This window comes from Meriones unguiculatus, chromosome 12 (genome assembly GCF_030254825.1).
Source record: "Meriones unguiculatus strain TT.TT164.6M chromosome 12, Bangor_MerUng_6.1, whole genome shotgun sequence".
Taxonomy (NCBI): domain Eukaryota; kingdom Metazoa; phylum Chordata; class Mammalia; order Rodentia; family Muridae; genus Meriones; species Meriones unguiculatus.
In genome coordinates this window covers 19,258,157-19,286,126 of record NC_083360.1, presented here as the reverse complement: position 1 = coordinate 19,286,126, position 27,970 = coordinate 19,258,157, and the positions used below count along the sequence as shown (strand labels likewise).

At 35.1% G+C, this 27,970-nt stretch overlaps 1 protein-coding gene across 11 annotated transcripts in view; it reads right to left on the bottom strand.

Annotated features, from left to right (window-relative positions):
• The window catches only part of Lcorl (ligand dependent nuclear receptor corepressor like), a 155,193-nt gene that overhangs the window by 16,862 nt on the left and 110,361 nt on the right, over positions 1 to 27,970 (bottom strand). For 7 of the 11 annotated variants that reach the window (XM_060365348.1, XM_021657265.2, XM_060365353.1 and 4 more), the window contains 2 exons: positions 19,202 to 19,295; positions 6,441 to 11,230 (listed from right to left, as the gene is read on the bottom strand). The exons of 1 other annotated variant lie outside the window; for it this stretch is intronic. In XM_060365348.1, the coding sequence (XP_060221331.1) occupies positions 6,441 to 11,230; positions 19,202 to 19,295 (4,884 nt within the window). Of the gene's footprint in view, positions 1 to 6,440; positions 11,231 to 13,418; positions 17,975 to 19,201; positions 19,296 to 27,970 lie in introns of those variants that run through there. 3 more of the 11 variants (XM_021657268.2, XM_021657269.2, XM_060365357.1) reach the window with 3 other exon arrangements.

The window sequence follows — 27,970 nt, the reverse complement described above, 5'->3', positions numbered from 1 at the left end:
CTTCCTTCCTTCCTTCCTTCCTTCCTTCCTTTTCTTTTTCTTTCTCTTTTTTTTTTTTTTGGAGGAGGGGATTTTATTGATGAGCGTTTGCCTCGATGGATGCATGTGCATGAATGCAGTGTCTGCATAGGGCAGAGAGGGTGTTAGATACCAGGGAATGGAGCTGGTTGTGAGCTGTCATGTGTGTTAGGAATTGCTGGTGCTATGGGAGAGCAGCCACTGCTTTATACTGTTGAGTCATATGTACAGTCCAAATTTTGAATTCTTAAACAAACATGGAGTGGCTTTGATGGCCATGTTTTGAACAACAGCCACTTGATGGGCAGGATTTCAAAGTTAGCCTGTGTAATACAGCATGCCTGTCTCAAGAAAGGATTAAGTTAAAACAAGGGGAAAAAAAGGCAGAGATTACTTGAGGCAACAAGTGAGGTAACATCCTATGAGGTAGATGTGAAGCAATGAAATCAGCCTCTAACAGATGTCAACAGCCGGCCATGGAAGAAGAGAAGACCTTTGCACTTACCTCAGCTTGAAACAGGGCTACAATCTGAAGACACAGAATACAGATTTATAAAATGGAAAACCTGGTGCCCATGGCTCCTGCAGCACCATGTTGGTGGATAAAGATAAACTGCTCTAGTGAGCCTCAACAACACCGCTAAAGTAACTATTGTTGGGAGAAGTACGTACAGAATTGGGAATGAACAAAAATAATTTCCATTTATTTAAGTAGCCATAAATTTATGCTTTCTGGCTATAGCACATCAAAACTGCAGTAGTAAAGTCATCTGAGCTAACTAACACCCAAGAAGCAAAACCAGACTGTAATCATCTTGGTGTGCATGGTATTTGCCACAGCATTCCTTTACACTTTTATTTTATGGCTAACTGGGTTAAATATAGCACATAACATCTTTATAGTCACATTATTTTCTGAAACTAAAAGAAAACTCTAAAGAAGGACTCCCAGGTATGGAGACACAAGAGGCAAAACTAATCCACTCTAATCATTTGGTGCCAGAGCACCTTGTGCACAACACTGTCATCGTATTGCTGATGTTCCTTGGAATATACCTTTGGAAGCTCAGATAGAAAGTGCAGCTCACATGACTGAGCCATGGAGGAATGTTTCTCCACCAAAATTGAGTTAGAATAATCCATTCTGAACCTACGAGTTTTCCCATGAAGTGACAATTGTGATGCTGAATAATGTAAACTATAGTGATGTGTGAGACTACCCTGAAATGACATGCCTCAACTTCAAAAATCTGAGAGAACACATCTTGTGTTCAATCACTAAAGCTACTGTTCTGAATGTTCGGAGGGGATCAGAGAGTATGAGTTACAGTTTCAGCCTTGGTTTCAGGTTGCTGAAGGGAATCATTTAAAAATAACTCATAAGTGATATTTTTATGAAAAGCAACATTCTGAACACAAAATTTTCAGTCACTTTCTCAGGACAGTAGACAAAATAGGAGAAGCTGATAAAATGAATAAAAGTAATGTGAACATCCAAACTCTTGAATATTCATAGAAAACCTAACATTTAGGATGAGTTAAATAAGCTTATAACACTTTAAAATCCATAGTAGGTTGTTTAGTCTTATCAAGTTCCTCACATATATCCAAAGTTAGTGTATGTACACCCCAATATTTACCAATTAGGAGCAAGCATGTTTGCCCTGGACTTGAGAAACATGGGGCAATTAATAAATGTCTGTATTACTATGTTTGGTAGTCACAGTCCATTTAGACCAATATTACCTAAAAGTCCTAAGCACCTGGCCCATTTTTGGATTGGGGATGTAACTCAGTGGTACAGCATCTCCCTATCATGTACTTGGCCGTGTGTTTAAGCTCTAGCACTCTATGTGCGTATGTAAATGACATCTAATCAAATGTTCATTTCCTTCTCCCAACTCTCATATCTATTAGAAGAGATAATCCATAATTCAGTTTGTTCATACAGTTCCTTATTGTTCACAGAATGTTGTTCATACTGGACTGATCCCTTTAGGCTTCAGACATGAGAAAGCACTATTCAATTCTGTCTATTTAGAGCCAGCTTTTTAAACCTCGTTTCCTAATCCTACTATACTACTCTCAGAATACCTCATTTGTGAATATGTGTATGTTTTGTACATACTGTGTAATATGTACACATTTGTGTGTACACAGCATGTGTGTTTTGTACGTTTGTGTAGTATGTATACATTTGCATGTGGGCGAGTGTGCATGCTTGTGCACATGCATGTGAGGAGAGAGGTTGACACTGGTGCCTTCCTCTGATAGTTTTCCTTCTTATTTTCTGAGACAGTCTCTCAGTGAAACTGGAACTCATAATATGGCTAGTCTGACAGGGATGTAATGAGCTTTAGTCATCCACCGTTCTCTGTCCCTTAGTACTGTAGGTACAGATGTGTACTTGTGTGCCCATATTTTACATGGATTCTGGGGATCCAAATTCATGTCCTCATGGTTACATAGTAGACACTTTACTGATTCTCTTGCCCCAGATTACATCTTGATTCATTAAAAAATGATTTTGAATATCTCAATATTCTGCCCATGAACTGCTGACTTGTATTCCCACATATTGTTTTTCCACTTTGTTTTAAGAGAAATAGGAACTTCTGGTCAACAACTTATAACAACCTCCCCTTCCCCCAGGTCCTATACTCAATAAGCAATCCCAAGGTTTCTCTTTCATTTTAATACACTTAGCCCTTTAATTCTCACTGGCTTTGACATTTAGACACTTTCAAAACATCACCTTTAATCTTAGCAAATACCTTTCTACCTCCTGACTACTTACAGCTTCTTGGTTTCCTGCAATGTTGGCTTTTGCACCGATTGCTCCACACAGGTGTTGCCTCCTTTAGCAGGAGGGTAACCTCTTGGTGCATTCACTAATCCATCTCAGGGCTCATCATGGCTGACTTAAGCACAACTCACACTGCTTTCTTAAAACATCCTTCAGTCTCTCCCCTCTTCTCTCATCTTTTGACTACTTTCATTAGTCTCATTCCTGCGTCCTGGAGGTGACTCTGGGATCCTAGGACTCTGCAGTCTTACACTGAGAAATTTCTCCTACCTCAGTATCATTTCTGACTTGCCACACCTGTCTCAGTTCAAGCCTCATCTCTGAACAGGACTCACATTATCTCCCTGCTTCTTTAACATCTTTTTTAGATATCCTGCTAACTACATCCAAATCCCTAAAGCTAAAAACCAAACCCCTCAAAATGTTCTTAAATGCTCACCACAAAATTCTGGATGTTTCCTGTCATTCCCTTATTTTATTAAACTGATTTTCACAGAGACTGAAGTGACAATCACAGACCCTGTATGGGTCTGAGCTAGGTCCTCTGCATATATGTTATGGTTGTAGGACTAAGAGTGAGAGTGGGAGCTGTCTTTGACTCTGTTGCCTGTGCTTGGAACCCTTTTCCTCCTACTGGGTTCCCTTGTACAGCCTTGATATAGGGTTTTGTGCCTAGTCTTATTGTAATTTGTTATGCCACATTTGTTTAATATCCCTGGGAGGCCTGCTCTTTTTTGAAGGGAAATGGAGGAGGAACGGATCTGGGGGAGAGGGGAGTTAGGGAGGAGAGACTGGTAGGAGTAGAGGAAGGGAAACTGCAGTTGGGATGTAATATATGAGAGAAAAATTTTAAAAAGACACTGATTTCATTTCATAGACTTCTGTAAAATTTATCTTTCCTACTTTTCTTGTTAGGACTTGGAACTTTGCCCCTCCTATCAACTGAAGTTGCCTCACCATTTGAAAAATGCCACCCCCAGTGACTGTGATTTTATACTTTCAGACTGACCATTGCAAAGTCCTATTTTGTATCTTAGCTCTGACAAATTACTCCATTTTCCAAATGTGCCAACTTTCTTTATTACATAAATTGCTTTACTTAAGCCCCTCCTACCACTTGTTAGCTTCTAGTATTTGAGGTTGTTTCAAGTCTCACTATATAAGCAACAGTGTTGGATAAATTTGAAAGTCCATTTCCCTCCTTCATGTTCGTTGAGGTAACTTCTTCCTGGTCACATGACTTAACATTCAATAAGTATTTACTTTTCTATGCTTCCTAAGAGCAAAAGCTATGGCATTAATCACTTTTTTTCTTTGAACATGTTATATCCTGCTTACATCATAAAGTAACTTTATTTATATTAATGTGTACATCTTTTCTCACTTAAAGGAAATGGAACTTCATAGACCTTCCACATTAAGAACATGCTGTAGCCATTCCTTAAATAAGAGAAATACAATAGCATAGAATTGAACTTGTCTTTCTTCCCTTGTCTACATTTAACACAGAATATGGTAAATGCAGTGAAATCTTATGTAATAAATCACGTCTGGACAATTAATCTGTACAAAAGCAAGACATTTCATGATAGAAACAATTATTTTCCACCAACAGAAATATTCCAAAATTATAATATACACTGTCCTAATTTTTTTTTAGGAAAGTCCTGTAGTTAACAGTCTTAAGTCTTCAGTCACTAAAACTTCTATGAAAAACAAGAACACATACATAACTAATGATGAATTTTAGTGTTACTTCAAAAAAGGCAAAAAGAAGTATGGACTACCAAGAATAATGAGAGAAAAACAAAAACACAACATTGTAAGAAACATTTAAAAATCACATAAACATAACAAATATTGTTATAAATACAACTGTATAAAATAATGATCTTGTTGATTTAAAAAATGTTAAAAATAAAGAAGGAAAGTTATCAGTAATGGTGGCTAAAACTTTAAGCAGAATAGGAAACAGCACTAGCAAATTTTAAAATGGAAAAGGTGAAAATAACTCTTCATATGATGCTAATTTTTTAAATACCCAAAAAGAATTTAAAAAATAATTTGCAAAAGTAATATTAAATATTATTCATCTTTCTGTTTTGGATAATCTTATATTTGGCAGGATGAAAAACAAATATTAAAATAAGATTGTGTTTGATTGTTAGAAAAATACAATGGGTAAGAAGCTGCAAGGATAAAATACGGTTCTGTTGTAAAATGAATGAATGCAAATGACTTTTGAAAGTCTGTGACAGCATGAGGATGAAAATGAACAGAAATAAAAATGAAACTATTTTATTCTTCGTGAAACTTGTATACATATTTTAGGTGAATTTTAAGCTTAAAAATTCACTATTAGGTATTTTCCTGACTGAGCATTTGTTATAATGTTCTTTTTAGCCTTTTTGAGGATCAAAAAAAAGTTTTTCTTTATAGTTTTCATTGACCTTTCATAATGGAGATTTTACTTTGACTCCTTTAAGCATTTAGTCATTTCATGTCAGATATTTGAAATTTTAATCATTATATGTTACATAGTACTGTATTATGCACATTAAAATTGAACTGGGGGCAGCACACATAAAACCATTAGACTATTTAAAACTTTTCAGCTTAATTACTATACTTAATATTTTAATGAAACCTCATGTTATTGACTCTAGTAAGACACTATACTTTCCTAAGTCCCCAAAGACTCCCCCAAGTTATACAACGTAAAAATGAACACAAACTATAAAATATTCTTCTTTTTAAATATAACTTGGCATTTCGTCATGGTGAAGAAGTAATCTGTAAAGTCTTCCATTCTTCTAATATCTTAAACTGTCCACTTACCAAATAATAACAGATCGAAAAAAGCTATGCTGGCAACTACCATGTTTATATCATCATTCTGCTACATTCAAAAAGGCAATAATTTCCCTGGGGTACTGAAGCTAGGTAAATGTAACTTAGTAAGGTATGCCACTACCATATAATTTCTGATTGCATTCTCAATTTGCCATGATCCTGATAGTGACTTGCTCAGCTACATAAAGGAATTTTCCTCTTTATATCTACACAAGTGAGCTTGGAGTCATAGAAGCCTACTTAATATACTTGCTAATCATTGAAAAAAATAGTGTAACGCTTTCTAAATATGCAGTCTTGTAGCATATTTTAAAATCAATATCAAATGGAGTAACAGTTTAATGAGGAAGATTTACACCCTAGGACTATAATGTTACATTCTTTAAATGAGACAGTCTTAGCTGTTTTCTGTATGTTCTCATGGTTATTTTCGAGAGAATAAGCATGTGTTAGCCTGCAGTAGTGAATTTTTAGTTAGTTTCTCTGTCACCTATCAAATACATTCATGGCCTATTTTTACGAAGTTCTTCATATCTCTTCTAAAAGTGCTTGTGTTTGAATGCCGGAAACTGAGTGGCCAAGTGCACCATATCTAGCAGCACCTAATTTCATGAGTTTCATACTAGGTGCCAAGAAAGGAAGTTGTTCAAATATTTTAGAAATACAATAGAACCAAATTAGCTGTTCCTTTTCTACCTATTAGCTTATGTTTTACTCAAGGCACCTACAATGAAACTTTAAAATTAAGGAGAGAAAAACTTACCTACTTGGGATTTTGTACAATAGTTTGCCATTTGTCCATTGTTGCAAGACTGTCGTTTATGTCTTTTTGCTGACATTTCTGTGGTCTTCCACGGTGGTCTTTTTCTTTTGTTTAATTTGCTAAGAGCCTCAGAATTATCAGGATTCTTGTCAAAGTTAACATGCTTACTTAACTGGCTATTGTCAAGCTCATCAGTTACTCTATTACTTGCTCTGGCATTTTCTCTTTCTTTACTTTGCTTTTTAAAGGAATTTTGTCTTGAGGAATGGGACCTTAAACTAAAACGCTTTGATTCTTCTGGTTGTGCCTGATTACCTCCACTGTCAACAGATTCAGAAGGATAAATTACCGTATTTAACTTAAATGTATTTCTGTGTTCAAGACAGTTGATCTTCCTCAAAAATATTCTACAGTCTTTTAAAGTTTTTGACCTCCAATTACGGGAAAACACATTTTGTAGTTTTTGTTCCTTTTCAGACTCAATCTGGCTACACCCTGTCCCATTATCCCTTGCTTCTGACTTAAATTTATTCTCTACTCTAGCATGTGTTTTGAAGTCATGCACTGCCACCCTCTCTTTAGAAATGTCGACTCTGGTTTCTCGGGGTGAGGCCCACTCATTACCTACTGTGCTTTTCCCACTGAGTGGTGTCTCTGCATTTGTCTGCCTCTCTGTGTTAGTCAAAAATTGATTCTGGCAGAAAAATCTTAAGTTCCTTCTTTTTGAGCTCCAATCAACTGTTCTGTGGCTGTTCTGTGGCTGTGGCCTTTCTTCTCTTCTCCACCTTTCACAGTGCAAACTCTTAAACTCAGACCTTTTCAACCTCGCTAGTGTTAAATTATTTTTCACATTTAAGAGTGGTGAGCCAACCATTTTCTGTAGTATATGAAACTTCTCAGCTGACTTTGAAGGAGAAGAGACTGCAAATTTCTTAAAGTGCTTCCTGAAGGGACTAGCATTAAACCCACAACATTTCACTCCTAACTTAATGCCCCTGGTGTTTATCACTTCCAAGGGGTTTCGAGCATTTGCTTTTCTAACTAGTGAAAGGGACTGTGTTTCTGTTGTTTGCATAAACCAGGTACAAAGTTCATTCAAATTATACTTTTTCTGAAAAAGCATTTTTACAGGTGAAACTTCAAGTTCTAGAAGACAGGTTTCCAAAGGTCTTGTTGCTTTGAAATGATCACCTTCAGTGTATTCTGTTCTATGAACAAAATTTTGAGTTTCATCTCTACTCACCTGTACCCACGCATTTGTTATTTGTTCAAATCTATTGTTTAATTCCTTCAACAAGGAATCATTTGAAACAGAAGTAGCCCACCACCTGAGTAAAGGGTTGGATGAAATTACAGGATCCAAGGATACTTCAGGAATGGGCATTAATTTCTTATCTTCCAAATATTTTTTTGCTTTCCTTGAATGTCTAGATCCTTTGGAAGCTAGTCTAAAACTTGACTGCCTGTATTTTTTCTTTGGACTTTGGTCTTTCTGCAAATGGAGTTTACATGATTTATGACACAGAGCATTTTTGTAAGTAAGTGAGCCAGAAGATGCAAATGAATGTAAGAAATGCAAAGGTTTTCTAGCCCTAATCGAATGTTTTAGAGGTATAGAAGCAACAGTACTATTTGATTCATTCTTAAATATGTCAGCATTGGTGCGCTTGATAGTATCCACATTACTGGACTGTTGGCCAAACTTTTCTTCTAAGCAAGTTTTCTCTAACATAGTCTCCTGTTCTAAAGGAGGTAAGCAGCTGCTCACACATACTTCTCTTTCCCGAGGTGAAATTCTACTAACAGTTACAGATATACCAGAGATTTTCACTTTTGCAGGTCTACCAGGCTTCCTAACAATTGACAAAGGTTTTTGATTTGGTCGAATAATGTTCTTGGAAGCCTGAGGGATCATAGGCTTGCTCTTGATGGGTCTAACACATTCAAAGTCAGAATCAAAAACCTCACTTTCAGTTGTCAATCTTGACAGAGCACTCAGACTTTCACCATAGCCAATCTCCTGATCATTAGTATTTCTAAGACCACTAGAGTTAACTGGAAAGTCAGCAACATCATTGTTCAATGAGATGTTGCTGGTGATCACGCTTCCTTCAGAAACACATCTTTTGGTTCTTCTTGACCTTCCATAAACAACAGTAACAATGATACTCTTTCTGCAGACACCCTCTTTGACTTCTGATACGAAAGACTCTGGACTTTTCTTTCCAGGGCTAAAGGACTCATTTTGGCAAACACTGACATCTGTTTGATCAGCTTTAGGTTTTGGTGGTCTTCCAATTGGCCGTTTAATCTGTTTCACAACTTGTGGACCAATTTTTTTAGGTCTACCTGGCTTTCTTTTAAATGGTAAGTCAATAGCACTACTTGACTTTCCCTTAGGGTCTTCTTGTGAGTTATCACTGTTTAAACTATCAGTAAGCTCTGTAGATGATGGTGTAGCTTCTTGTATACAGTTAAATTGTTTTAATTCATGTTGAAGCAGGTTAGCATCATGATGATTAAAACTATTATCTTCAAAGCTAGTGTTTGGTATGTCTTCATTTGCTTCTCGTTTTCTTCCAGTTACCTGATGGGTTTTATGTTTGTGAGAAGCAAAATCAGGATTTGACTGTGATGTGCTGACTGAAGTTAAAGTGTATTTGACTCCTTCACTGCTTTTAATCTCAGATAAAAACATGAGTTTGACAGGACTAGAATAGTTAGAAACAGAACTTTCAGTACCTTCACATTTTGTTGGCATACTCTCAACACTGCATGTCAGGCTACCTCTCTCTAAAGTGGGTGATGTCTTCAGAGTATCAAGTCTCTTGTTCAAATCCATTACAGACACACCATAACTTCTTTTATTGCTACATGCTAATACAGATTTTGATAAACCCTGATTTTTACAAGCCATTCTACTTAGAGTACAAGTTAAATCTCTCCCAGCATTTTGGTCTTTATCATCTGTTTCTATCAACATCTTGGATGTTTTACATCCTTCAGACAGTGCTTGATTAACCCAAGACCTTTGAACCATATTTATTGTGTCTTCCAAACGCTCTACAACAACTTGCAAATTAGAATTCATTGCAATTTGGTTTAAGTCTATGTTTTGTAAACTTTCAGTTGGATCTCCGACTGGATCTTTTCTGTGTGCAGAGTCTGATACTCTTTTGCCCTCAGAAATTTTTTTGGAAACAGTGTTGTTTGTTACATATATAGAATACCATCCTGGAGGCACAATATTTCGTTTAGTTCTGCTCAAAAGACCAGGAGGATCAGTTCCCAAAAGTGTCTGAGTATTTTCTAGTTTTATATTTTCCCTATTACTGTGTATAGTTAGCTTCTCAGCTGTAGATCTCTCCTGTGATTTTCTTTGGCTCATTTTCTCAGATGAAGTTGCTTTAAAGTTTCCTGAAAATTGATCTGAAGCCAAGTTAGTTTCTATACTCCCAAGAGGTGCCTGCAGCGAGGGTGCTACATCATTTGGTGAAAATGGTGCTTCTGCATGATTTTCATTTTGAAAGATTTCAGAATTTTTAAAAGGCTCTTGACAAGGCTGGAATTCTTCTTTGTTCACTGAAAGCATCTTATTGTTGTATAATCTTCTTGAATTTTTTCCACTGCACCTTTTTCTCAGAAAGTTTTCATCAAGACTGGCAAGTTCTCTTTTTATCTGTAAAGACTGCCTTCTGATCACAGGTGAGTCAGGAGAGTTGTGCATTGCAAATAAGGTTTGTTGACGTTTTCGAAATCTTGTCTGAATAATTGTATTTTCTACCTTTTTATCATGTTGCATCAGTAATTCCATAAAACTATAATCGCTGGCCGTTGCACTGTGCAAGAGAGATGTTATTAAATTTCCCAGTTTAAAATCATTATCTGAATCACAATCAGTGCTAGATAATTTTATGAGGTTTGATATATCTGTAGTTTCTATTGATTTTAGTTTTTCATTAATACGATCCATTAGATCTTGAAAAATTACAGCTGTTTCATTCTTTTCATGATTTGTAGTGTAACTACTGCTGGCATCCATGAGCACAGAATCAGAGTTACCGGACTTCTTAGTTTTATGTAGTTTGCCATCATGGCCACATTTGTGAATGTTTATCTCTGCTGGTGTGAGAGATGGCGGCTGGTTAATGCTTGTCTCAAGTTTGTTATTTTCTAAGGCTGAAAGCTCTGAGACGATGTCTTTCCACTTTTCAAATCCTCCAGTCTCTACAGGTGATAATGGTGGGGGTGAGGGACTTCGAGATCTACAGGCATCTTTAATAGTGACTGAATGATCACAAACTTCCCTTGACAAAAGAGGACTGTGAAAGGCTGATCTTGTCGAGTGAATCTTTGCTAACTGTTCACAACAGCACCTGCGTGGGTTATAACTGCTTTCAATTCCTCTATTCATTATTGTCTTAATGTGCTCAACAGTTACAGTCTGACAAGACAAACAGTGTAATTCTTTAATACAGACTGGCAGAGGCATTACACCAGGGCTTTGTCTCTCATTTTGTAAACACCCTCTTTCTGCCAGTCTATATTCACAGTTACAGAACAAACCATGTAAATCATCCTCCAACAGGGGCTTTTGAGATTCTGAAGACATAGCACATGATGAATTACAACAGCAAAGAGAAGCAGCATTCTGCTCTTGGACTAGAAATTTCAACATAGCCAAAACTTGTTGATGGTGATGTATGCACAAAGATTCCAAAACTTTGCTTAGTGCTGATTTTCCTTTTTCCATTTTAGTAGCTTCCTCTGATTTTGCATCAACAGTTGAACTAAAAATAAAAATCAAACAAAAAAATGAATTACAGCAAAAATACCATAGGAGTTATAATTCTTGATAGTGTTTGAATGACGTATTTTGTTATTGCTGGACTCCTGACTCCTATAGGCGGAACTGCAAGGATATCTTGGTTATTGTTTAGCAGAAACAGAGCGAAGCACTGTTAAGTAATTCCCTGTGACCAAGTACAGGAGTCAAAGCAAAGCCATTTGAAATACAAAACTGGATGATTACATATTATTACACCAACACATTCATAATATTAAGAATTCTTGAAATATTTATATAAATAACTTCTCCCAAAGGAATAAAATCTTTTGTAAAGTAGGACAGTGACATATTTTATAATTACCAGTCCATGTTAGTGCAAATAAGGAAGGTAAGGAGTGAAATCTTATTTTTATTTAAAATACTGTGCTAGGTAGTAAAAGTGAAATTTAGTATTAAAAGAGCTTTGCACAATCATGAAGAAAGTTATCAAATTTAGATTCAATATAAATAAGAGAGTATCTTTTTTTCTGAGGTTAAACTTCAGGCATTTTAAGCTACTAAGAATATATATATAAAAAAAGGAAGCTTTTTAAAAATTAAATCTACTTTTAACTGGTTTTAAAAACTATGGAAAAGCACAGGAAAACTAAAGGTATTACTTACCTAATTATTAAATTTCAAATGCTGGAAAATGCCCTACCACAGAAACTAATAGACATCTAACTTTAACTAAGATCCAGGATTGCTTACCAATAATATAGAAGCCTATATTTTTTATTCAATACCAGCAGCAAGAAGAATAAAATATATTAAAGGAATTCTGTTTCAGAAAAGTATCCATTTTAATGAAACATCACCAAACTCTGTACTGGGAACAGTCTTCCTAACCTAACCCCATATGTCTGTCATTTGTTCCTAGATGACAAAAATGCTATTTAGGGTTGTAATTGGTATACATTGCTTACAACTGACCCAAGTAAAGAATGTACTTATTAAAAGTAAGGGCATATTCATAGTATTAAAAATTAAAGGGGGTTTTCTTTTAAAATAAGCAGTAAAGTTAGTATTTTTGTATTGTTCCCTGACACTGGAATAACTTCCTCTACAGATACTATATAGTAATTTATTGAGTTGTACACGATTATGTTCTCTGAGTAATAAAAATGTCAAAGCAAGTTCTGAACATGCAATCAATACTTCAGAGGAAAAAATAACTATGAGATTTTACAAATGTTTTAGTAAGAATAACACAGTTTGACATAAAGAAACACACAAAGCAAAAATTAACCAAAAAAAAAAGACAAAAGATAGAACTCCAGTATCAGTCCCTTCTGTAAATTTTTAAAAATTTAAATTTGTAATGGTAGAGTATAAAACAATAGAAATAACTCAAGATTCAATGTCAAAAAAGTTTCTAAAAAAAATGTAAAACAAAAGCAACATCTAATGTTAGTTACTAAGTATTAGATAATTATATTGTTTTCCTGCAACTCAAATTTATGACTTCAGGTAACCAAAGAAAAGCCAACCTACCCTGAGGAATATACTTCAGACAGTTTCTTAAGTAGTTATGGCCTTTTATGCATATTTATAACTAGTAATAAATGGGAGAGCATACAAGTTTTTAGATTGTTATATTATATTTTAAAGATTAATATTCTCTCTTAGTAGTTCCTAAAATGGCATTTTACTGTTAATGAAATCATTTGTACAGAAGTAGTAAGTAGTTGGGGGAGTATGTTTATTAGCATGTCCAAAGCCCAGGGTGCAAGTCCTAACATAAAAATAAGTCCTGTCAAAATGATCAAAAGCAGCATTTTTTTAGTAATATAAAATGCTATAATTGAATTTGATTAATATAATGAAATTATGAAAACCACTGACTTCTATATACTTTTTCTGACATTCCAAGGAAATCTTTATTTTAATGAGTTTTCTTATTCAGGTTGCTAGTTTTAATAATGGAAATTGAAAAATACCAGTGGTCACTGATACTCACCTAAAAATATGAACAATCAGATATTCAGATATTAGATTATATCTTATATATCATGGTGGACAACTAAATTTATAAGTTATGAAATTTAAAATATATATTTATTCAGTTTCAAGGTTTTTTTCTCCCCTCATTTTTTTTTTTCCATCTTAGAATCTCAAAGAAAAACATAATGAGTGAACAGGCATATGTGTGAATCTCCAATTCACAATTTATTCTCAAATTATTATATATAAAGATCCTAAAATTGTAATTTTGAAACAATCTCACATTGTAGCTTTGGCTGGCTTAGAGCCCACTATTTAGACTGTGCTGACCTAGAACTCACAGAGATCCATCTACCTTTACCTCCTAAATGCTGAGATTAAAAGCCACCTCAGTCTAATTGGCTTTCATTTTTTTTAAGATCAATTCTAATTCTTCCAGTTTATTTATAAGCCCAAACATTTTATTTTTGTTACTATGCCCCTTTCTGTTAGAAATTTGTTGAACATAAACACGTCAATTTCTAATATTGTTTAAAAAAGAAAAACAAAAAACTCCTTACAGAGAATCAAAGAATTCAGTATAGTCAAGTTTTACTTTACTTTTCTTTTACTGAATGAGTAAATTAACCACACCGACAGTGTTGTAAATTTAAGTGCAAAAGCATTGAAGTGCTTTACTACAAATTACAACCTAGGAACACGTTAACTGAACAATTAAAATTCATACAATCAGATTTAGATATATAACAACACAAAGTAGGAACAAAATTACAGTACATGTACAACACAAGACAGATACATGAATTCATTAGAAAATATTGTAATAAATAATTCATGAATTATAGTGCAATTGATTTATGCATAAATATAACTAATTGCCTAACAATCAGTTTATATTAACAAAATCTGTCAAAATCAAGGCAGCCACAGTTTTACTAAATTACTGCAACAATGGAAATACTGCAATTAAAAAGCAAACACAAGTATCTGCACTGTAAACAGCTAAAAAAAATCAGTCTCACTAAAGTCAGTTTAATATAAAATCAGTCTCACTAAAGCCAGTATACATTTTAATATGAAATTGTCATCAGCTGCCAGAAATGGGTTAAACAACTTTACTGAGCAGTAGTTTTCTAAAAACAGAGGCACTGTTTTTTTTTCTTTTCCTTCTTTTTTGTTTTAAATATAAAATACTCAAGGAACATTCAAATAAGTAGAAAGCACATAGGGGTTGCTTTCATATTCATTAAAAGTCAGCTGAAACTGGACTTTTTAGAAACTGTCAATTAAGTATTAACTGGTAACTAAATTTATAAAGTATTTTAAAAGTTTAACATAAAGGACATCTTAATAGAACCAGTGGGGAGAGGGGACCCATAAACTTCCCTGCCTTTCCTAGTCTGTATAATCAAAGTCAACTCAGTAATACAAACATTTATGTTTTTTTTTAAAAGTTATGGGTTGGTCAATACCTATAAACTATCAAAAAATATTTTAATTTACTATTTGACCAAAAATAAATAATACAAGTACTAAAATGCTGCAAATTAACTATAATATTACCTATAAAACTACTGATCACTGTGAAGTCAATAGCAAAATGATCCCTGATTTATGAATCCTGTAAAGTTTTTGGTCAGGTCATCTTTTAAATGATATAAAAGTGTTCTATAAGTTTCCCTTTACTATAAACTTCTCAATCAATTTATCAATGTAAATATAGTGTGAGGAATAAAAAAGCTCAATACAATATAAATATTATGTAATGCATTCGAGCTCTCAAAGTTTTGCAAGTAAAATTCTATATAAAGAGGTCAAGAAAATTGTTTTTGAAGCATTTACTTTTTTAACTTTGTTTTTCAATGGGAAGAGGGGGAAATATAATAAATAATCCATGTTCCAGTCCTCACAAAATATGGCTTAATTCTTTAAAAAGAAAGATGACCCTGACAAATGCTGTCTTGTATTCTATTACGTATATTTTCCTGGGGGAAGAAAAAGATCAAGAGGATTCATACCCTAGTATGCAGATAATGTTAACAGCTGAAAACGTTCAGTACAGATCTCAGAGACCAAGTAATTACCTGGTCATACATTTCTTTAAATACATGTAAGCAGTTTTAAAGTTTAGTATCTGGACAATCACATGCCCATGTGATTATTAAACACACAAACACAAGTGTCGGGAACACAAGTATTTGACAAGGTGCACTTATTTTTAAATTCAGCTGTAAGAATTCCTTTTGGATTTAAAAAAGGTGGCTTAGGAAAATGACCAGAACCTGAATTTTAATAGAGAAAAGGAGCATTGGGGAGAATTCTCATCTATAAAGCAAATCTCCTTTCTTTACATGGAGGTACATGCTTTATTACAGTTTACTACCAAAACTGCATACTTCATAAACCCACATGAATACTCTGACCCATATTTTTAAAACTGTTTTATAAAAATTACTGGTTTCATATGAGTCTAGTAAAAGTTAAAATGCACTGCCCAGCTTCTAACTATCCTAGTAGTAAAGAGTTTACATTACTGAAAGTTCAAAACAGCGTCAGTGTTAAATATCTGTAAATCTATTCAAGACCCTGAACAAACTGCAAGTTTGGTTATTAGCAAAATGATAATGTATCACCCACCAAAATGAAATCTGTAATTCATTTTGATAAACTGAAAATGTTTTGAAATGTCACAGCAGCAAATATATTAAAGTTACACTGAGGTTTTTCAATAGGAGTGTGTCACAATCCTTAAAGTAGTCATAACATCAACTAACCAGCACATTTAACCAAAATGACCATTCTCAAGCTTGTTCTGTGCACATTATAAACATGCTCTAAGTTGCATTCCAACTCTCTTTTCTAACCTTACACATTAGCTTATTTTTCAAATGAAAAACAAAATTAAATTACTTTAATAATTAAATTTAAATTACTTTTTGTTTTTAGTATTCCATCTTATATTAAAGGATTCTATAGCTGTTAGGGTTAACTATGTCAGTTTTTTAAATTTAAATTATATACTTATAACCCCAACTTCCTGCTAACTCAACAATTAAATGATAAATATTAAATTTTACTATACATATCCTTGAAGGTTTTCTCTTCTATCTTGGTGGATGCACTCTAGCACATTCTGTATTTTATAGAACGCACTGTAGTGTATTAATACTGTATCTATGAGTCACTCTTGGTACAGAGGTAACTATTTAACTTTGATTGGTTCCTAGACATACTCACAGTCATTGTAGGTATGTTACAGAAAAGTGTTCACAAACTATTAGTATCATATTTCCATTATAAGATGGTTCAACTGAATGGCTAGAATGTTCTTTTACCAATAAAAAAAATGTTTCACTTGACAATTACTTGTTTTCCCACATTTTATGCTATTGACTACTAAAGAAAACCTGAATCTTTTTTTCACCTATTTATACAAGGATTAAATACAAACTATCAGAATAAGCAACTCTATAATTCTCTCCACAGTGAAAACCCTGAATAAAACTTTTTCAAAAGGCATGTAAGTGGTTTTTGAACTGTAAAATTTCATGTCTCCTGTCAGAGTGAGCATTTGTAATTTCCATGTGTGTATGTAGGTACACACACACATACACACACAGCCTCACATACGCCTGTGCACATTCACCCGTGTGTACACACGTGTACACACACACACACACACACACACACACACACACACACACACAAACACATACATTCTCTAACAGTAATCTACACAGGCTTGCTGCTGTTTCTGCAGCTGCCAGTCCCTGAATCTGTCATATATAACCCAGCGTCTGGTAATCGTAGTTTCTTCTTCGGAGGAGTCTTCAGTGTTCCAGATCTTTCCTTTACCTTGTATTCTAAAGTGCTGTGAGGTACCCCATAGATTCCTTGTGCTTTGGAAACACTCATTTTTCCACTCATTACCATTGCAATAGCCTCTTCCATTATTTCATGATCATACTGTCGATAGCGGCCACGTTTTTTCCTGGGCTGCTTGATATCTTTCCGGTCCAGTCCATCTTCAGTGTTTTCAGAGGTTCCATCAATTGTTCCATTTTTAGAATTAAGACACAAAGGAGAGAGGTCCCCATGTAGAAAGTAAGAGTCAACACTTGAGTGAGTTACAGGCCCAGAACATTCTATTTTGTTCTGTTTAGGGAGTATATTTTTCAGTTTTTGGAGAGCTGATCCTTCAAGGACTGAAGAGGTTTTGGAAACTTGATACATGACATCCAGCAGACCAGAACCATCAGCTTGTGATTTTGAAACTGAGTTTACTCGTAGCTGAGGAATTTTTAACTGTACAGTAGGATTTGAAGTTTCATATTGAAGGCTTTCATTTTTTTCTTTAAACTGAGTAACCATTTTCTGTAGCGTTAACTGATGGAGGTAACTGGAAGCTGTTGGGAATTTTAATTCTGAGGTTTCAAGTAGGTTGAGTTTACTTTTTTCTGTGCGCTCTGCTTGAGCTCTTGCCCACAAGGCTACTTTTTGCAGCACAGCACAAGTTTCTTTACTTTCTTTATATGAGTAACTATCATTGAAATCTCGAGTTTTGTTTTTAAAAGATGCAGGCTTCCCTGCTGGTAAGGCTTCTAAGTGGAGAAGTAATGTTTTTTGAGGTATGCCATAAAGTATGCCTGCTTTATTTATGTCCAGTGCTCCAGACTGAATGTCTTTCAAAGCTTTTGAGAGCAAACCATCTGCAAACTCAGCACTTCTTTCCACATAGTCCTCTCTGTTTCTGTGTAGTCTCCTGGATGGATGGAATGAAACGATGGTAAACTGATGTATGAGAGACTCTCACACAGCTATGGAAGGGGAGGGTCCACTCCTTTATTATACTCCTTGCTTAGGTAACATCACTGCTTATGAGACTTTAGGTCTGTGAGATGTAGTAGTTACTCCTTAGCAAAGCAAAGGCTACAGTCCGGGTAGGACAATGTGTCAATGATACGGTGGCCTCAATGGGCAGACCTTCCAAGAACATAAAGTCCTAACTGAGATTTGTAAAAATATTTTCATGATGTTGCTATTCCTCTGAAAGCTGCTTGCAGAGCAACACTTATAATTTTTATTTACAATTAGAGTTCCAGTATTAAAATACCCAAATCCTAAAGGAGTTTTTGTTAGTAGAAACGTGACGTTACCGCTAAACAAGTAATAAAAGAGTAAACCCATTTAAAGGAAATTTGTAGCAGCAAGAACACTTCCAAACACAGACATGTCAGTTCCACAGACTCATTTTCCTCTACATAAAAACTTAAGATCTGAAAAAAGATGTATATGAATAATTTCATTTTAGAATGTTACTATATTTCAAAAGTAATTTTGTAATCTTCTAATCTGTTATACCTGTGTCTCCAGCTCTATTACAGCCTTAGCTGAAATAAATTCATCTCAGAGTTAAATGGGACAAAAATATTTCTATGCAATTAATGAAAAGATGCAAAAGATAAAAAAATCCAAAAATCCAACAGAACAGCATTTCACTAGTAATTATTTATTAAATTAATTTAGTGACAGTTTTAAAGACATGAAAGGACTTTTTTGTGGTGATTACTAAATAAATGTTAAGTTGTTTGCCACCACACTAAAGCAAAAACTAAACATATATGCTAGTTTTAGAATTAGTAACTATAGCAGTTTTAGAAATGGTTCATTTTTTTAAAAAACTAAATACTAAAATTACATATTTCCCTGAAAATTGCCTCTTGAATATTTCAAGTTCTCTTACTTGTCCTGCTTCTTAGTTTGTATCCCATGATTAAATTGATAGTTCATTTTAGTAACATGAATTGAAGTTTGGTGATTGTTCTGATAACTTTTCTTTAACAGAAAGAAAAAAGAAAGAGAAAGGACAAATGAAGGTATGAGAGAGACAAACTTATGAGTGACAAAAATTCTGAAGGAAAACTATGTCAGTCCTACTCAGCACAGTCACTTTATTAATACTGAATTGTATTTCCTAGATATTGCTTACCCAGCCACTGCATTTTCAGAAGCAGGATCACATATGGATGACTCTTCAGTTTTTATGCTGGTTTTCTTTGTAGAGAGATCTAACACTCCATCCCCTATAATTATTGCAAGAGAAAAAACTTTATATTTGCAATAGGATACCAGTTCTTACATTTCCCTATCTTATGTACGGATGTTATAACTGCAACACTTATTTGATCTGCTTTTAGAAATAAGACATGACTGGGAAGGCATTATGTCAGGAAAAAGAGGAGAGCTGGTACTGCAACATGGTAAAGAAAAAAGGAACAAATACATGATTTGTTTAAAATCAACTTTTGGTAACCTTCCCACCATTCTGCAGTGTTAAGTCAATTTGACAGCTCATCCATGAGTGCTTTCTCTCAAGTCTGGCACTTCGGGAAATCTGAAACAATGCAAGTTATAAAAGAAAGAATAGGATGTGTTATGCATGAGAACTGAATAACTACTTATGTAGTACTTTAAACTGCTGGAACATACAACAATTAAACCTATACCTACGTTATATCTAAGACTAGATGAAAATACTACATATAACAGTATAGAACTAGGATAGACAATGCTATAAAACAAACTTTTCAGTATTATTATTTCATTAAAATGTAGTTATCATAGATATAATATTGGATTTTCACAAATAAAAAACTTGAAATGATTCAGAAATTGTTACCAGGAGAAGGCCAGCACAGATGCCCCATTAACTTAACATCCAACAACAAATATGTCAAGAATACACATATTTCTATATGCTCAAAAAAAAAAAAAAAAAAAGAGAAACCTCTGGAAAGGAATCAAGTAGGAAAAATAGCTACTTAAACCTAAAAACATAACAAGGCTAAAGAAAACTGACTGACTTTTACAGTAACTAAATCAATTCACAATACAATAAATACAATAAAGTGCCTGGTGAGGCATAAAGATGAATGAATAAAACACCTCTTTTGTAGAAATGAATAATCATTCAGTATGTGCTGTCACAAGACAATGTGACAGAATAGCAGCACAAAAACACCCAACGACTCCCCCTCCCCCGCCCCAAGCATGTAAAATGCCCATTCTCATGGTGCTTAGTATCAATCCAGTCTGCCCAGTGATGACAGTGCTGCTTAGGAAGACACTGCAATGCAAGCTGAGAGGGGAGGTTGGGCTGAGGGGATCATATTCACACACATTTTCACACACATCTTATTATTATGTTTTAAAAGCAAGGACGTACTACCTAGAAAAGGCTAGGCAATTAACTTACTGAGTAGCCCAGGTTGACCTCTAACTTGTGATCTCCTGCCTTAGTATTTTGAGTGCTAGAATTATATGTGTGGGCACCATACCCAATATAGGAGTCAGTTTTATGTTACTGGTGTAGGACTGTTATTAAATAGGATCTTGAACAAGGTGAGGGTTCTCAAGCAAGCAGATATGTTGGAGAAGGCTCTAAATGAAATGATTTGTATAAAAGGACTGCCTTCTACAATTGCACAAAGTTTTAAAGGAACACTAGGATGGAGGCTAGGATGGCTAGAGAACAAGTAGGCTTAAACTGAGGTAAAAGAAGAGTAAGTAGGCTAAAACTGAGGTAAGAGGTAAGGTCAGAAGTATAGAAGGATATCATACAGGGCCATATAGCTATGGTTTCATGCTGAGTACTATTATGGAGACATGAAGTCACTAAAGGAGTCCAGCAGACTGACAATATTTCATCTTTATAAAGCATCAATGCTGTGTGGACAGTAGACCACAAAGGCCTGGGGAATAGGTAAATCTGGAAAGCTCTACGCTGTTTCTCATCCCTAAGGTTCTACACTTAAGTCCTTTTCTTTTGCTTAGAGGAGTCCTACTATTCTCCCCTCACAGTCATGGTGATTCATCTAAAATCTTATGAATCACTCAATCATTTTGGGCATAATTTGGGTTTGGAGGATTGTCATCATTCTAGGTTTTCATTATAGCATTGCTATATGATTATTTACCATTTAGCAGACCATTTTCTACTTGCTATGATTACACAACCAGCATATCTACTTTATTCACTAAAACATCACTCAGCCTGGAAGAGTGACTAGCCCAAATGCTCAGAACTACTTGCTAAACAAAGAATTGAAAACCTGGAAGAAACATAGTGTTGAGTTCTAAGTTAGAACACATAGATCAGAAGAATAAAGGAGGGAGGTGAAGTTCCTGCTACATAAAAACTGTTACTCCAACTATCTTGACCAGTTTACCCATTCAGCCTAATTTTATGTTTAGTTTTCACCAAAATCTGTATTTCTCTTGCATCTAACTACTTGTACTTAGTTCCTCACAAATGCTACAGGATACCTTATCTCTCAAACTGCAATAGAGCATTTGCTGTCTAGGATGTTCTTTCCAGCGCAGACTGTCACAAAGCTACTCACTCTCAAGGTACAGATCTCCTGAAAGCAAAGGCCCCTTTCCTCATGCCAGCACACCACTGTGCACTAACTGACTTATTTTATATGAACTGTTGTCTTGCTTACATATATGCCTGCGCACCACGTGTGTGCTTGGTGCCCATGGAAGTCAGAAAGGTTATCAAATGCCTAAAACTGGAGTTAGAAATGGTTGTGAGTCACCATGTGGGTATTGGAATGAAACCTGGGCCCACTGCAGTAGCAGCAAGTATTTTAACTGCTGAGCCATCTCTCCAGTCCCCACGATAGGATTCTTCAAGAGGACTAAATTAATATTCATTAAAATTAATGAATGAATAATACTGTTTATCTACGTTTTATTACCTCATTTCTGTTAATTATAAATGGAAGTTTTACTATTTCAAGAACATTTCAGAGCATTTTCAAGTTAGATTTTAATATATAAAACTTACGGAGTGGGAGGAGAAAATACATTTTTTTGCTAACTCTAATTGTTATCCAAGGTTTCAGAACAAATTAACAAATTTCTATAATTTTAAATTCTTCTAGACTTTTGGTGTGTTTAATTAAATTTATGAATTCTACAAAATACAAAATCTCTCTTCATATACAGTGTGAAATAGGTAGTGACATTCTGGCCGGGACAATATAGCTTTCTTTTCCATTTCAATCACTATCACATAGAGAAATTAAAATTAATACCAATTTTTAAACTGGATGAATTCTTTCTAAGTCTTATTCTATCCTTTAATCATATCAGGCTATTGATTCCTGACCTTTTCCTCTTTAGAAGTTTAAACGTGATCAACACGTTAGGCCCTCACCATAAACGAGCTGACTATATTACATATGAAAAGGCTGGTTCTAAAAGGATTCTATAAGGGAACATATTATAGTCTATCTAGTGAAAATGGAAACATCCTCCAATATATTTGTCATACTATACTGAAAAATATCAGTCTATGACCATTTACATCGCAAACATAAGCTTATAAGTATATGTATTACATTCTAATATGCATTACAGATTTTTAGATAAAATTTAGAAACCAACAGAAACTATCACATTTCCTTAGTGTTACCATTCATATTCAAGTATTTTGCTACCACTTCTTTTTCAAGCACAAAGTCTAAGTACTAATGACTAACTCATAGTAGATAAGAACTATGTAGTCACTATTCTCTCATGACATACTTGAAGAAGTAACATTGCATTCTCTTTAATACATTGTAGGTAACTTTCTGTTCACCTGTTAGTAGGAATCCATGTCTAGTTTTCTGTCTTAGAGACAATGCTGATGTAAGCACCTAAGTGTGTCACCTTATGTTCAAGTTATAAGGACCTTCTCTAACTAACACCTACAAGTCAAAGTGCTAGACAATGATCCATGCAGTTTACCTACATTAGTAGGTATTTGAAATATTCATAATTAAAACAGTACATTTAGCATGCAGTTTATGTGAATTTTTCTAAAGCACATAAAACTACTTTCCATATAAATGCATAAGTTCGTGGTATTAGCAAATCAGTCAAAGAGAAGTTAAAAGATTTAAAGAGAATGTAACTATATTTTTAGATATGCATTTGCTCTTTATGAGAAAACAAATTAGAAATGCATGAGTCTACGGTACATTAATTAATTTTAAATGATTAGTACATGGTTATTGTGCTGCATTTTTCTGTATGTTTAATGCCCAGAGAATAAACACAACACTGTTTTTATTTACTAGTTGCAGACTGCCATTTAATATCACAATTTACTTGCCTGTGACCAAATCCTACTGAAAATATTCAAAAGACAGGCCAATATAACTTTTCAATAAGGACATATAATTATTTGTACATATGGCACCAGAGATAAATTCAGAAGTAGATTGATGTTTGAAAATTTAAGCCATGACAATGCTGAACAATTTCTTCAACAACAACACTTTACTAGTCCTTCTGTCAAAACAATTGTTTACAAACAGTTCTTGTCTTTTTCTTGCAAATTATTGACAAGGAATTCTTTAACATAAAACTTTTTCCAAACTTTTAAGATTATAATTCTTTTTCATCTCTTTTTTTTATTACTTTATTTTTTTTTTATTTTTTATTTTTATCAGTTACATTTTATTAACTCTGTATCCCAGCCGTGTCCCGATCCCTCATTCCCTCCCAGTCCCTCCCTCCCTCCCTCATCTCCACCGTGCCCCTTTCCAAGTCCACTGATAGGGGGGACCTCCTCCCCATTCATCTGATCCTGTTTTATCAGGTATCTTCAGGACTGGCTGCAAAGCCCTCCTCTGTGGCCTAACAGGACTGCTCCTCCCTTCGGGGGTGGGGAGACCAAAGAGCCAGTCATTGAGTTCCTGTTAGAAATAGTCCTTGTTCCCCTCACTTTGGGAAACCAATTGGTTACTGAGCTACCACAGGCTACATCTGAGTGGAGGTTCTAGGTTATATCCATACATGGTCCTTGGTTGAATGTCAGTCTCAGAAAAGACCCTGTGCCCAGATATATTTGGTCCTTGTGGAGCTCCTATCCTTTCCCCATCAGACTAACTCCCCTTCTTTCTTATGATTCCCTGTACTCTGCCAAAGGTTTGGTATTTTTATACAATGGAATACTACTCAGCAATCAAAAAGGAAGAAATCATGAAATTTGCAGACAAATGGTGGGATCTAGAAAAGATCATTCTGAGTGAAATATCCCAGAAGGAGAAAGACAAACATGGGATACTCACTTATATAGACCTATAAGATATGATAAACATAATGAAATCTATACACCTAAAAACGATAATCAATTGAGCGGACATGGGGTGAGATGATCAATCCTCGTTTAGAAAGACAGATGGGATGTGCATTGAACGTATGACAGGAGTCTACTGAGCGCATCTGAAAGACTCTAACTAGCAGTGTTTTCAAAGCAAAGACTCATGACCAAACCTTTTTCATCTCTTTATAGATGTTTTTTTTTTGTTTTTATATGGTATTCTACTAGTCTTGCTAATTTCTACACACCTTTCAGTATCACCCCCTACTTAGCTATCTTTCCAAATCTCACAGCATCTTATGTATGTCAGTTCTATACTATGTCATCTTCATGTAATTCGCTTATTCTAAATCCAGTAGCATCTGAGGGGTACACAGAATTTGAATTTAAACTCTATAGCTAATATTTAAGCTTCATAGTTGATAAAGTAAAACTATTTAACAGATTTTATTATAGTATTCATTTCTTAAAATAATGGCATGAAAGTGGTAGTAATTAAAAAATTATTGTCTTCATTATTAACCCATATTGGTCTACTCAATTATGGCTACATATAGCACATATAACTAACACAGCACTATAACATCATCTGGGAAAGAGTGTTAGCAGTTTCCCCCCAAAAGCTAAAAGTGACCTTTTAATCAATTATCTCATTGGTTGGATTCTAAAAATCTTAAAGACTTTTTTTCAGAAATGTCTAGATAATCATTAATGCCTACTTTACTTTAGTATTAACTGAAAAAAAGAACACATTTGTTAGCTCCTCATAATATTACTAGTTTCTAGTTGCTATACAATGCAAGTCATGAGGTTCAATTCATACTTGACTATGGACATGAATTCAAAAGTCTCTGAAGCCACATTATCATGAATATTAAATATACAAAATAAAATATGATTCATTGCATGAAGGACAGTGAATATAAATGAACAGGAAACTATTTTATATTGTATGGACAAAGAAAGTGTTCAAAAATTAAATTCCACAAAAACGTTAAAATTATTACTAGTAATGAAACTGTTGCCATAATCACTGCTTAATACAAAGTAATGTCATTATCATTAAAAATGTCTTAGGGCTTCCTCACTTTACCTCTCTAGCCATTCTTTAATTATCTCTTCAAATAGGACCCTTCCTCTCCTCCTCACTCATAAGCATTTGGCCCTGCAGTTTGTCTTACTGTTCTCTTAGGTGAAGCTGTTAATCATGGGTATTTAACTAACTGACAGCATATATTTGTAGTTTCATAAAATCAAAGATATATAAAGCTATACTTCTTTTCTATGACGGAAAGTATGCAAAGTGCTTTGCCATATTTGACTGGACTTAGAAAAAGCATGACTCGAAAACTGGTGAGAAAGACTTTGAGGAACATGGATAGACCTCTTTAAATGGACAAAGGACATAAGGTTATTTCTAGTCCATGTAAATGTTCATCAAAAGGTTACTTTTTTAATTTTATTTTTTAATATTAATTAAAGTTTATTTACTTTGTATACCCAGCTGTAGCCCTCTCCCTCATTCCCTCCCAACCCCACACTCCCTCCCTCATCTCCTCCCTGCCCCTTTCTAAGTTCACTGATAGGGCAGTTCCTCCTCCCCTTCCGTCAGATCCTAGTTTATCAGGTTTCATCAGGACTAGCTGCAAAGTCCTCTTCTGTGGCCTAGCAAGGCTGCTCCTCCCTCAGGGCGGGGTGGAGTCTGTCAAAGAGCCAGCCACTGAGTACACGTCAGAGACAGACTCTGTTTCCCTGACTAGGGAATTCCACTTGGATACTAAGTTGCCATGGGCTGCGTCTGAGAGGGGTTCTAGGTTATATCCAACCATGGTCCTTGGTAAAGGTTATTCTTTAAGAGAGGAATTCAATAATCAAGTAGACAGGATGACCCACTCTGCAATCAGCCTTTCTCTGGTCATCCCTGCTTATTATTACTGAACAATGGGCCCATGAAAAAAGTGGCCATATTGGAGAGATGGAGTTATGCATAGGCTGAACAACATGGACTTCCACTCAATAAGGCTGGCCTGCCTACAGCTGCTGCTGGGTGCCAGATCATCCAGTAGCAGAGACCAACACTGAGCCCCTAGGATGGTACTATTCTTTGGTATGGCCATTCAGTGACTTGGTGGTATATTATCTACATTAGACCACTTCCTTCATGGAGAGGGTAATGCTTTGTTCTTATTGGAGTAGGTATTTATTCTGGTTATGGATGTTCATTTCCTGCATATAATGCTTCTCTGTCCACACTAACATCCATTAGCATAGTATTCCACACAGCATTACTTTTGAAACAGGAACTCATTTCATAGTCAGGGAAGTTTGACAGTATACCAAATATCATGGACTCCACTGGTCATATCATGTTCTCTACAATCTTGAAGCACTAGCTTTACAGAGGAGTAGAAATGCCTTTTTAAACACTGTTACACTAAATAGGTGGCAATAACCCGTAGCTCTAGAGAATGTTATCTAGAAGGTAGTGTATGCTTTCAATCAGTGTCCAATATATGGTATTATTTCTTCTATAGCTAGGATTAATGGGTAACAGGAGGTACCACTCACTATCATCCCTAGTGATCCACTGGGAAAGTATTTCCTTCCTGTTCCTAGATTTTAGTGGCCTAGAAGTTTTGGTTCCAGAGGAGGGAATATTTCTATTAGGAAACACAGCAAACATTCTACTGAACTGGAAGCTAAGCCTGCCTACTAGCTTTTTTGGGCTTTTGATGGTATTTAAATTAAAAGACTGATAAGAAAAGAACAACAGCAATTAGAGAAAGGACCTAGTGGTTAAGAACACTGGCTGTTCTTCTAGAGGACCTTGGTTCGGTTTCATGGTGGCTTAAAATAATCAGTAACTCAAGTTCCATGTACTCTGATGCTCACTTCTGGCTTCTGCAGGCAATTTACACAAGCAGTACATAGGCATGCATGCAGGTAAAACCATACACATAAAGAAATCTTTAAAAAGGAAGGAAGAAAGAAAGGGAGGGAGAAAGTGAAAGAGAGAGGAAGGGAATGAGGAAGGGAGGGAGAAAGGAAGGAAGGTCGAAAGAAAAGGTGTTTGAATGGGGTGACTGATCCAGAGTACAGGAGGAAATTGGACTGGTCTCTACAATGGAGGTAGAGAACATTACATCTGGAGTGTAGGTGTTTCTTTGGGGTGTCTTTTGGTGCTTCCATGTTCTATTACTAAAGTCAACAGGAAACAATCTACGCAGGATGACAAAGGGCATAAACCCCTCAAGAATGAAGGTATGGGTCACCCCTCCAGTGAAAGAAGCAAGACTTGCTAAGGTGTTTGCTGACGGTAGAGGAAATAAAGAAGGGGTAGTAGAGAAGGTAATTATAAAACCAGCTAAGGCCACATGATCTGTTACAAAAATAGCTGATATGAATATTTCTGTCTTACTTTGTTATGAACATGTTTGTACACAAATACACATATATTAAACCAATATCTGTTTCCTTTGTTTATTATGGAATGTAACACTGATTGACGTATATCAGTGGTTTTTGTAAATCTATATTATTATATTTAAATTATGAAAACTTAAAAGACCAAGCATTCTTCAAAGGACTTTGCCACCTTGT